Source organism: Piliocolobus tephrosceles, chromosome 4 (assembly GCF_002776525.5).
Source record: "Piliocolobus tephrosceles isolate RC106 chromosome 4, ASM277652v3, whole genome shotgun sequence".
Lineage (NCBI taxonomy): Eukaryota > Metazoa > Chordata > Mammalia > Primates > Cercopithecidae > Piliocolobus > Piliocolobus tephrosceles.
Window position 1 is genome coordinate 73193690 of NC_045437.1, and position 13177 is coordinate 73206866.

The 13177-nt window shown below is 38.8% G+C and overlaps 1 protein-coding gene across 2 annotated transcripts in view; it reads left to right on the forward strand.

Moving 5' to 3' along the window:
* Positions 1-13177, forward strand: part of IQGAP2 (IQ motif containing GTPase activating protein 2) — a 321912-nt gene that overhangs the window by 189302 nt on the left and 119433 nt on the right. For both annotated transcript variants that reach the window (XM_023196443.2, XM_023196444.2), the window contains exons 6-10: positions 1578-1645; positions 2293-2406; positions 3087-3265; positions 5706-5793; positions 10278-10441. In XM_023196443.2, coding sequence (XP_023052211.2) covers positions 1578-1645; positions 2293-2406; positions 3087-3265; positions 5706-5793; positions 10278-10441 — 613 coding nt within the window. The remainder of the gene's footprint in view (positions 1-1577; positions 1646-2292; positions 2407-3086; positions 3266-5705; positions 5794-10277; positions 10442-13177) is intronic.

Genomic DNA, 13177 nt, shown 5'->3' on the forward strand with positions numbered 1-13177 from the left:
TTTTCATGGCTTTATTGTAACAAATAAGAAATATGCACAAAGATTTGTCTGTGTCTGTATGTAAGTAGGTTTACTAAAGCATTATTTGCCATAGTTATTAATTAATAACAATCTAAATGCTCAGCAATTGCTAAAGAAAATTATAATACATTCATATTCTAGAATAATATATACATTTATAAAATAGGTATGTCCAGAAACAACTTTAAAAGAACATATATATCAAATTATTTAGCGTGTAACTGAGTGGTGATTATCTATGTAATTTTTTAAACCATAAATCATTAATTTTTAACTTTGATCATGTATTTGGTCAAATAATTGCTTTTCATAAAAATCATCAGAAAATTAGCCAGGTGCAGTGGCTCACGCCTGTAATCCCAACACTTTGGGTGGCCGAGGCAGGTGGTCAGGAGTTCGAGACCAACCTGGCCAACATGGTGAAACCTCGTCTCTACTTAAAAAAAATACAAAAAGTAGCCGGGCTTGGTGGCATGCACTCGTAATACCAGCTACTTGGGAAGCTGAGGCAGGAGAATCGCTTGGACCCAGAAGGTGGAGGTTGCAGTGAACCGAGATCACGCCACTACACTACAGCCTGGGTAATAGAGCAAGACTCTCTGTCTCAACCAAAAAAAAAAAAAAAAATCAGAAAATTATTGTCAGTTTTAATGCAAGCTACTTACATTAAATGATCATGCATTTTAAGAGTTTGTTTTAATACCATTGAAAAAGCTTGATGTTCAACTTTCTTAATGCATTTAATGAAATTCTACGTTCTATAAACTATGGAGCTCCATCTCACATCAACATCTGAAGTGATAATTTTGAAGTACTTCAAGCCATAAAAATAATTCAGTTCACTTTCTCGTATATACTATTACGTGAAACTATGACTCAGTGATAAAGGTGGGAAAAGCACATATAATTTTGATGGAATATAGATGCCAGCTCTCAAGTTCTTTTCTCAGGTTATGGGTAGGTTAATGGATGCCATCATTACTACCTTATGGATTTGTTTTTAAATACATCCAATTTATTCTCCATCTTCCCCTTGGGTAATATACACACATCACAGTTTAACATTACCTCATCCACTGATAGTCTTGCCACTCTATTTATTGGTTTAGAAAATGTAAAACAAATATTTCCTCAAGGGATATGTGGTACTTGGAGGAATATTAAAAAGCAAAATATAATTCATGCTGTACCTTCAATAAAATAGAATTATGTGAGGAATATCCAAAGAAATATTTATTGCATTTGTTACCTGCTTTTTGTATTAGCTGTGTTTCTTGTTCTCTGTACAAATGGATGATGCAGAGTTAGCTGGCTCTGTAGAAGTGCTGTGGAAGTGGATTACAGAAGACCAGTCTTTGGGACGCAGATTGGAATTCTGATCCTGGCCTCACCAAGGACTCTGTTACCTAGGGACCAGTTTCCTCATCTACAAAATTAATAGACTAGATATCTCTTAGATCTTTTTCAACTGAAAAAACTATTAATAATTATGTAATTTATAACTTTAAGACTTATGATGATAAAATTTCTGATAATTTTGTGGGTTTTTCTTTCAGTTTATACCTGTTCAAACTAGGAATAGCACCTCAGATCCAGGATTTGTTGGGCAAAGTAGACTTCACAGGTACTACTCTTTATCTTTGTAATTTTTTACAATCTCGTTAGAAAAAGTACCAATACTTGGCCAGGCATGGTTTCTCACACCTGTAATCCCAGCACTTTGGGAAGCAGAGGCAGGTGGATCACGAGGTCAGGAGATTGAGACCATCCTGGCCAACACGGTGAAACCCGGTCTCTACTAAAAAATACAAAAAATTAGCTGGGCGTGGTGGTGGGCGCCTGTAGTCCCAGCTACTTGGGAGGCTGAGGCAGGAGAATGGCGTGCACCGAGGAGGCGGAGCCTGCAGTGAGCTGAGATTGTGCCACTGCACTCCAGCCTGGGCGACAGAGTGAGACTCTGCCTCAAAAATAAATAAATAAATAAATATTTAAAAAGTACCAATACGTTTTTCCCCATTTTGATAGTATTGATTTCCCTTATTCCTATATATTGGTGAGAAGAGAAAACAGACCTTTGTTTGTTCTTGACTCAGTTCTCCTTCACAATGTTTGTGAAATGAGAAACGGGCTGGGTTCTTCCTAAGGCTCTTGTTTAGGAAAAACCCCGCTTCCTGATGAAGACATTTCTTGATATGATTGTACTCATTCCTGTGTCCATCCCTGTCTGTAGCTTTCTCTGATAATGATTATTATTATTTGGTTCTTTGTTAGAGGAGGAAATCAGTAATATGAGAAAAGAACTTGAGAAATACGGAATACAGATGCCATCTTTCAGCAAAATAGGTGGTATTCTGGCCAATGAACTGTCCGTGGATGAAGCTGCATGTAAGTCCATTTAAAATCCAAACTTGCCATTGACGTGAGACTTACCTGTACTTTACCTGTTGATTTTGATTACTCGAAATAGAATATTTAGAAGATACATTAAACACCCTAAACATTTTATTATTTCTTTTATAGATGATTAATTTGAGGATGTCACAGTATAACCAAGTAACTGATTTTGGTCTTTAGACTTCTTCTTGTACAACATGAATTGAGGTTCTAGAAATACCTTCATTGTCCATAGTTCTCTACTTTCTGTGTCTGTAGATTTTAGTGGTAGAGTTCATTGTTACAGTTCTTTTAGTATTGCAAGCTAAATTGCAAGTATCTCTTGGAACCAACATGTTACTTTAAAATTACCCATGTCACCCTGATCAGAGGGCAAGGATTGACTTACCTTCTAACTCCTGTGGTTGACACAGGGCTTGGATCATTTTAGCCATTCAGTGACATATAAATGAGTCAGAATTACTTAACAGATGCTGAGATCAGGACCAAAGACAACCATGTGGAGAGGTTGTCAGGTGCTCCATAATATGTCTGAGTTCTCTTTTTGACATATTTACTGGAAGCCAAGAGAGAAAGTAAAACTGCTTGAGTTTACACAGGGTCAGTGCAACTGTCCATGATGTCTTTTGCTGATAAAAACCTTTTTCTCTCTCTCTCTCTTTACTTTTTAGTACATGCTGCAGTTATAGCCATTAATGAAGCAGTTGAAAAAGGAGTAGCAGAGCAGACCATTGTAACACTAAGAAACCCAAATGCAGTTTTAACTTTAGTGGATGACAACCTTGCACCAGAATATCAGAAAGAACTCTGGGATGCCAAAAAGAAAAAAGAGGAAAATGCAAGACTGAAGGTACTTAGATTCTGTGTAATAAAAACAGTAATGAATGTGCTTATGAGTTACTAGTTTGAAAAGCCTTAATGTTAAAAGCAATATTTTTAAATCAATCGGCTATGTTCTCTATAGCCATAGACAATTGATTTGAATGAAATGTAGCATAGAAGAGGACTATACACTATGTAAGGCAATTAGATTATATCTCTATATTAGGCATAAAAAGGAATTTTATAGGCCAGGAATTTTATAGGCCAGGCTCATGCCTGTAATCCCAGCACTTTGGGAAACCGCAGCAGGAGGGTCCTTTGAGTCCAGGAGTTCAAGACGAGCCTGGGCACCATAGTGAGACCCTGCCTCTAAAAATATAGAAATAAAAATAAAAAATTAGCCAGGCTTGCTGGTGCAAGCCTGCAGTCCCAACTACTCTGGAGGCTGAGGTGAGAGAATCCCTTGAACCCAGGAATTTGAGGATGCAGTGAGCTGTGACCCTGCCTCTGCATTCCAGCCTGGGCAACAGAGTGAGACCCTCTCTCAATTTTTAAAAAGGGAATTTTGTGATGAATGTTATATATTGAAAGAATTAAAAGTCATGTTGCAAACTTACTAATGTCCCCAGAAAGTATAGACATAGCAACTCATGATCATCCCTTGTTAGACATCATCAACAGACCTTACATTAGCCAAGTTACTTTTACGTTTGGTAGTAGAGGTTAATAATTCAGTGTGGTGAAGTTCAGAGAGGATGTTTTTGAAGCTACGGTCTTCATATTTTCCCAATAGTCAATCCTTTATATTTGAGGATGTCCCTCCTGTGCAAGACAGCCTGCTCCTAATCCTAACTCCATTAGTAACCACCTTTCTATCTAGTCCGTTATTGAAAAATTTGTCTACACTGAGAGATTCTACTTCCTCACCAGCTTGTCTCTCATTAAGCTCTTGCCATGTCAGTTTCAGCTCCATGACTAAAAGTAACCACTTTAGATTCTGGCGTTTTCTCTACTGGTGACTTCCACCAGCATCTGGCAGGGTTGGCCCCCTACCTTGAGATTCTCTGCTCCACTAGCTTATGTGCGTCCTTGCTGCCGCGGTTCTCCTCTGTGCCTCTTTCTCCTCTTGCTTCTCCCTCTCAGTATGGGGATTCTTCAAGGTCTGACATTGAATCCCTTCTCTGTTCTTCCTCCATTGAGCTCATCCACTTATTGAAGAAATCAGCCATCAGCTTTATGCCAGCCCGTCCCAAATTGGTCTCTCTCCTACTCCACCAGATAACTTCATCTGTGTCCCTCTGGCTTTGTACCCCATTATATCAGAAGAGCTCCCCTTGCTGACATCTCTGGTTCAGAAGAATGATGGCCAGCTTTATCTCAGAACTCTTTATGCCTCCTTTCTGTTTCATTATATTCCACGTTTTGAATCTGTCACTTTTGGGGCTAATACTGAAGGTTATTTAGTAAAAGAGGATAACTTACGGATTGTAGTTGCTTGCCCATGATTATGCGATGATGTTCTATTGGAATTGTAAAAAGTGCTATTGACACCACTGCTCTCTGTGACTTCCCAGTGTCCCATCCATTGCTAGATTCTGCTGCCTACTCTTGTTGGAGTTGAATCTGTCGTCAACCTTCTAGTCTCACCAATCTTGCTTCAGTCCTGCCCCTCCTGACCTCATCGTATGACTCTTGTATCAAGCACCTTCCTCGTGGGTCTCTCTGCCTCCTATTATTCTTCAAGCCAATTCCTCTTAGAGCTAGAGGTTACAAAATTGATCTCTAACTACAAATCTGATGTCAACCCACTAGAAACATCCCCTGATTCTCTGTTGCCTACTGAATTAAACACCAAATCTTAGCTTAGCCTTCAGTTGACCCCCTCATCTTTTTGGCTAACCCTGGACACACACTCCAAGCTGTAGCCCAATGTGCTAAGCTTTCCATCTGTGTAACCAAATCCTGCTGTCTGTGTCCTATTCTTGACATTATTCTGTTGCTTGAAGCCCTCATAGATTATGCTCTCTTTGAAAAATTTTCTTCCCAATTAAGTATGAATACTTTCTAAAAGAATGCTTATCGTACTTCTCTTATTGAACCTATTCTGTTCTTCTAGGTATATTTATTACTTGTGTTCTTGATTTTATCAGATCAAATCAAATGAAATTGGTGCTATTCAACTGTTTTTGATCTACAAAAATGGCAATACCAAGTGGTCCAAACTAATGTTTTCCACATTTGAAAATTAGCCCTTTTCAAAGAGTCACTGGGTCTGTCATTCATCTTTGTAATCTTTGCCAGCATTCTCCCCTAGTCCCCTGCACAGAGCAGGCACTCCACAAATGCTTGCAATGAATTTAAATAATTAGGGAATGGTTTTTATCACTCTTCACATTTTTCCATTTGAGTTTCAAGTTTTGGAAATATTTTATTTAACCTCAGAAATCAGTGAAGACTTTGTTTTGCAGAATAGCTGTATTTCAGAAGAAGAAAGAGATGCTTATGAAGAACTGCTGACGCAAGCAGAAATCCAAGGCAATATTAATAAAGTCAATAGTAAGTAATGGATCGTATGAAGGAAATTGATATTTCCATAAGATACAGACTTTCCTTGCCAGAATCCCAACACAACTCTCAATTTGTATACTTGGAAAACTGCCTTATACAATGAAAAATCTACTCAGTGTCAATGTTGCTCTTAATTTTGGTGCAGCATTTGGCAGTTTCCCCCTGGGCTTTTCTTTTGTGATCTCAGTCCACACAAAGTATCCTGAAGCTAGTCTGATTCTTCCTTTCTGTTTCATTACATTCCACATTTTGAATCTGTCACTTTTGGGGCTAATACTGAAGGTTATTTAGTAAAAGAGGATAACTTACAGATTGTAGTTGCTTGCCCATGATTATGCGATGATGTTCTATTGGAATTGTAAAAGGTGCTATTGACACCACTGCTCTCTGTGACTTCCCAGTCACTAATCTGTATGTAGCTCGTAAGATTTTTCTTACACTTGTGTAACTTTGGTGCCAGTGAATGGGACTATGGGCAGGCCAGATGAAATCTCATGATGGCAGCTTTGAGTCCCATACCCCTGAGCCTCTGTGGAGTCAAGCAGATGAGTTCCTCTTAGTACGTGGCTCAGGTGTGTGACTGTAAAGAACAGCAGACTCAGGTAATTAAAATAAACATACGCAAGGTGAGATACATCAATTTTTTTATTAGTCTTTTCTCCTCTCTGGCAAAACCTATTTTTCCTTGAAGAGTCAGTAAGAAATTTCATTTGATGTTTATTTTTCCCTGATCAATCTAAATAATCCATATATACCCAAAAAATTAATACATGAAAGACCATTTAGCCTGCTTAATAAAACATGTGAACTCCCTGCCAAATTAAAATTTGGAGTGTCCACTAATTACAACAGTCCTAAACCTTGCCTTCCTTTTAGCATCCTGGTTGAGTTTTGAATATTCTTTTTTGCTTGTAACTATAGAAAAGAAGTGTACCGCCGCAGGTGTTACTGAGAAGTCTGCTCCTAAGTTGCTGGAGAGAAATATCCTAAGGGACTCAAACAGTAATTAAGGAAAGCCCCAGAGGGTTAATGTAAATGTCTAGGAGTTAACAACTGAGTGTGTTTGAGTATTTGCCTCACATACACACAACTGGGCTGAAAACTCTCAATTACCTTTTTTTTTTTTAAGGGTAACACGTTAACATTTTAGGATGCATGTGCCTGTTCTTTTATTCTTGTGAAATCTTGAACATGTTGCTAATGATACATGAAATGAAGTCCAATTTAAAGTTTGTCTTTTTGCTCCATGTGAAAGCTGAGAATTTCATGATGCTTGACAGAAATGAATTACAGGAGGAAATTAATGTTGCCGGTGAGACATCTGAGGTCCATAAGCTTAGAGAGGAAATGGCTCCATAGCCTTTAACCATTCCTTATTTTTGAAATATTTATAACCATGAAAACAGTTTTCTTTTTCATATTAAATGAAATGCTTTATATAAATGTTTTAGTTCTTTACTCAGTGCCATAATTTCCTGACCACAAATTTAATGCCAAATTGGCTATACTTTTTTTTTTCCATTTTGAAGTAAAAGGCATTGGATATTTTACACTAATGGCATAACTGGCTGAAAATATGAAGGCAAAGTTTGATGGCTTTCAGTGTGTTGAACATGATTATTCTGAAGTCTTTTTATCTCTCCCCATCTTAAAATTTATAGTCCAGTAGAACTGAAAGTAACCTTAGGAAAAAAAAATCCTCATTTTGATGACATGACAATGAGACAATTGTATACTTTAAAATATGTAAGAATTGACTGGGCACGGTGGCTCACGCCTGTAATTCCAGCGTAATTTGGGAGGCTCAGGTGGGTGTATCACGAGGTCAAGCCTTCAAGACCACCCTGGCTAACGTAGTGAAACACTGTCTCTACTAAAAATACAAAAAATTAGCTGGGCATGGTGGCAGGCACCTGTAATCCCAGCTGCTTGGGAGGCTGAGACGGGAGAATCGCTTGAATGTGGGAGGCGGAGGGTGCAGTGACCTGAGATTGTGTCACTGCGCTCCAGCCTGTGGACGATAGTGCGAGACTCCATCTCAAAAAAATTTTTTTAAAAAATGTAGGAATCGTTACTTTGACAAGGTTTTCCCCAACCATGTGGGTTATTATATTAAAATGTTAAGGCATCTACATCCATAGCAACCATGGTAATAGCATCAGTGACAACGTTGGTGGTGATGTCAACAGATCTGTTGTCAGAGGCCTCATCTTTGTTCACATTACAACCATTTATCTTTCAGGTTCAGCAAATGCATTCCATTCATTGCATGATGTGTTCTGTTAAGATTAGAGCTGGATATTTTGCATTTCTTTGCTTTTTTTTTTTTTTTTTGACAGGGTCTCACTCTATTGCCCAGTCTGATGTTGAACTCTTGGGCTCAAGTGATCCTCCTACCTCAGCCTCCCAAAATGCTAGGATTATAGACAAAAGCGACCATGCCCTGCCTGGACATTTTGTTAAATGCAGAGTGTAAAAGAGTGGTTGATCTTACCTTATTTTTTTTGAAGAAATTGTTTATTTAATAGTGTTTTTCAGGCTAGGTGCAGTGGCTCATGCCTGTAATCCAGCACTTTGGGAGGCTGAGGTGGGTGCATGACTTGAGGCCAGGAGTTCAAGAACAGCCTGGGCAACAAAGAGATAACCAGTCTCTACACAAAAAAGAATTTAAAAATTAGCTGAGCATGGTGACACACAACTGTAGCCCCAGATACTCTGGAGTCTGAGGTGGGAGGATCTCCTGAGCCCAAGAGGTCGAGACTGCAGCAAGCCAAGATTGCACCACTGCACTCCAACCTCGGCAACAGAGCAAGACTGTCTCAAGAAAAGAAAGAGAGAGAGAGAGAGAAGGAAAGAGAGAAAACTGTTTTAAAGACATGATTTTCTGATGTTTGAAATTCAGCTGTACAAGCCCGTATAATAAATTTACCAAAGGTACAGCAAGATCGTGCCTAGGGTAATGCGAGATGCAGCTGAAAGGCCTTGGATTAACTTTAGAAGAACAGCAAATACCACAAACAACCACTAGGCCTTCATTTCTGAAATTTTTTGGTTTGTCACATTAATTTTAAAGATCAAAATGGTTCTCAGGGTCCTTTAGGTTAAGTGTGAGTTTTCTGGGGGATGACTTGAAGGATTCCATTCATCATAAGTATTTCCTGTTATTGAGTTATATCTCTTAGTAAAAAGATGGAGGGAAGATCCTCGTGAACGTATCTAGAGAAGATAGATTGTCATTTTGTCAAAAAGGGTTAGAAGAATCTCACGAATTAGGCAGACAAGCTAACCCTTGAAAGACTAGAAATTTATGGATGTGTGTTGCTTCTGCTACCCAGATGTCTTCTCTATAAGGCAAAACTCTGCAATCTCCATCTCATTTGCTCTTTCCTGATGGCAGAGTTCATCATTTATTCTCCCATTTACTCAGCAATTTCATTTTTGTTCTCTGAAAACTACGCTGAATCCACTTTTCCAAGCATTTGTTTGGTCACCAAAATCCAGGTCTTTATAATCTACACCTTACAACTGGTCGAGAGATCACAGAGTGTATTAGTCTGTTCTCATACTGCTATAAAGAACTACTTGAGACTGGGTAATTTATGAAGAAAAGAGGCTTAACTGACTCACAGTTCTGCGTGTCTGGGGGAGGCCTCAGGAAACTTACAATCATGGCAGAAGGCGATAGGGAAGCCAGGCACATCTTCACATGCCCAAAGCAGGAGGAAGAGAGAGAAGAGGGAAGTGCTACACACTTAACTGTATCTCGTGAGAACTCACTATCAGCAAGGGTGAAATCCACCCCCATGTTACAATCATCTTCCATCAGATCCCTCCTCCAACATTGGGGATTATAATTCAACATGAGATTTGGGTGGGGACAGAGAACCAAACCATATCACAGAGTTTGTGGTTGTCTCAGATGTTATAGCAATGTTTCTGAGTGCTTGCTGTGGGCTTACCTCAGAGCTTGTGCATTAGGAAGACAGCAGTAGGGCAAGGCTTGCTTCTGGTCTTCGTGTCGCTTGAAGTCTTCTTGGGGAGGCAGTACTAACACATAAGGAGCATGAGGAACATGCCTGCTGGAACTACATGGCCCAGCTTTAAATAACTGTGGGGTTCACAAGATGAGAAATTCTTAAGGACTAGAGCAATCCGAAGGCTTCATGGAAAAGGTGAGACCAGAGCTGGTCCTAAAAGGAAGGATTTTGGAAGGAAGTCATGCTACTCAGAAATGATCTCATAACCTAAGCTTCATCAGTGCTAAGGTTCTTGTAGGCACTAACTCCAAGGATTGGCTTGGTTTGAATTACTGAGATAACATTTTCAAAGCCTTACCTACCCTCTGCCTGCAGCTTTTTAGAGTTCATGAAAAGTAACCGCTTAGGTACAAATCCTTGGGAAGAAGGGCTGGTTGGGTAAGACCGCAGTGGAAAGAGCAACCATTCTGACAAAACGTGAACCCCCACCCTCAGGGCAGGCTGCAGTGGACCATATCAATGCTGTCATTCCGGAAGGTGACCCCGAGAATACACTGCTTGCACTGAAGAAACCAGAAGCCCAGCTGCCTGCTGTTTATCCCTTTGCTGCTGCCATGTATCAGAACGAACTTTTCAACCTCCAGAAACAGAACGCCATGGTAAGTCAGAGGAAACCCCAGCTGCGGGGATGGTAACTCTGTGTGCCATGGCACACTAGGGAAGCCTAGTCAGGAAAGGGGAATAGGGGTATTATACTAGCCCTGGTCTCACTGGCCCACCCGTACCAATTCCATGGCCTCCTTCCTTGTTAACTTTGCTTTTAGTCTACATAAAGAATCTAAGAGCAAGTTAGGAAATTCCAGCAGTGGTCTATATATATACATCTGACAATAGGTTGTTCTTATTCTCTGTGTGATGATTTGAAGAACCTTGGATAATTTTTAGCTATACCGATGTGGTATTTTTTTTACAATATATAATTTTTTTATATAGAAAATAAGCTCAATCTGCAATTTTAGAAACTGCAAATAAGACCATTAGCACCGGCCGGGCGCGGTGGCTCAAGCCTGTAATCCCAGCACTTTGGGAGGCCGAGACGGGCGGATCACGAGGTCAGGAGATCGAGACCATCCTGGCTAACACGGTGAAACCCCGTCTCTACTAAAAAAAAAAATACAAAAAAACTAGCCGGGCGAGATGGCGGGGGCCTGTAGTCCCAGCTACTCGGGAGGCTGAGGCAGGAGAATGGCGTAAACCTGGGAGGCGGAGCTTGCAGTGAGCCGAGATCCGGCCACTGCACTCCAGCCTGGACGAGAGAGCGAGACTCCGTCTCAAAAAAAAAAAAAAAAAAAAAGACCATTAGCACTATGACTTTGATTTTTGTAAATTTGTGCTCCTTAAAAGGACAACAGCATTCAACAATAATTTGAAACAAGGTTACAGTAATTAAGAACATGTTTACTAACGCTCTTGTAAGCCAAACAGTGACACAAAATGAAAACTACTGAAAGCAGAACCAAGAATTCAGTGTATGACAAAGCTCGTATTTCAAGAAGGTGGGGAAAGGACTATTTAATAAATGATGTCCTTGCAAGTATTTAAGCTTTGTTAAGAAAACATTAACTCACTACACATATATCAGAATAAGTTTTCAACATAAAATGTTAAATTTAAAAAATTAAAGTTCAAAGGAAAAACATAGGACAGTCATTGGATCTTTAAAGTCACAATCAGCACTTATCCACACACAATAAAGAGAGGCCAAAAACATGAGCAGGCAATTCATAAAACAAGAAATATACAAATGACAAAAAAAAGTTTAAATTCAATCAGAAGTGAAAAATATATAAATTAAAGCACAGTACACTTACTATTTAAAATTAGATTGGTAGAGATTAGAAAGATTTAACCCAGCATAGATATAAATATGGGGCACAAACATCTCCTACACAGCCTCTGGGAGTATGAATTATACAGCTTTTCTGCAGGGTGGTCTTAGTAATATAGATCAAAAGCCCGTGATGCTGACAGTTACATTCTAGAAAATAAGCCTGAAGGATATGAACCAAATAGCTTTAGCCACAGAGATGTTTCACAGCATTGTTTATAATACTGAAAACCAGGAAACAAATGACTATTTAATTAATAACAGATTGCCTGTAAATTAATAACATTTATGGTGCTTGTACATGCTAGAAATTTGTGCAACCAGTAAAAATGATAATGTAAAGAATAATGACTAGAAAAGATATCCATACTAATATTAAGTGGGAAAAATGAGATTAAGATATATAGCATTATCTTGTTTTTTGCAATAAGAAAATGAAGTCATTTAGAGACAAAACCTCTGCAAATGTATGTATGAATTTAAAATACATAAAAGGATATACACAAAAGAGCTTGGGTGGTAGCATTTGTTTCCTTATTCTTGCTTATTAAGACTTCTGTATTGGCTGGGTGTGGTAGCTCCTGTCTGTAATCTTAGCACTTTGGGAGGCTGAGGCAAGAGGATCACTCGAGGCCAGGAGTTCAAGACCAACCTGGGCAACATAGGCCTCATCTTTACAAAAAAATAATAATAATTAAAAAGACTTCCTATGTTTCCTAAATAGAAATATAGTATTTGTAATAAAAGAAAAATAGCTTATTTTCTTAATTTCTCTTTGGTTCTCTCATTAATATTTTCTTCCACTTCTCTGGCTCTGAAGCTCAAGGCTGCTTAGGTTTGAGGACACTCATTCATCCTCGACTGGCCATAGTTAACCTGTGGCTGTCCAGCCCCATTTCTTCTTCCTCTCTCCTTATCCTTTTTGCTCTATACCAATTTAGGTATCCATGGACAGGTCACTGAAAGAGATAGAGGAGGTGAATTATAAACGATTCCATTCTGCTCTTATAATTTGGTACCTTATATATTAAAATTGTATTTAATGTAAGATATTTGAATAAAATTTACTTACATGATCTCCATGGTAACCCCTTCTTCCCATTTGCTTTGGAAGATTAAACTAGCCTTTTTTATTCTGAAATCAGTTTGCTGCAAGACTTCTGTGGAGATCCAGAAAGATATAATAATGCATTTTAAGATGAACATTATGTTATATGTTAAATAACTATAATATCCTAAATGTAAAATATGTATCAGCTTTTCCTTAGTGATTCTTTTTCATGCTCCTCCTCCTTATGTCCCTTCAATATGATGAAAAAAAATATTCCTTTTGAAGTTGGGCCAATATCATATAAAATGGTTACATGGAAGAAGGTATTAAAGGGGAAGGGTGTTCTGAAATCTAAGACATATTTTTTTGGATAAGCTAAACCCAGATTTTAAATCATATAAAACTGGAGATCTGGCCAGGCGCAGTGGCTCATGCCTGTAATCCCAGCACTTTGGG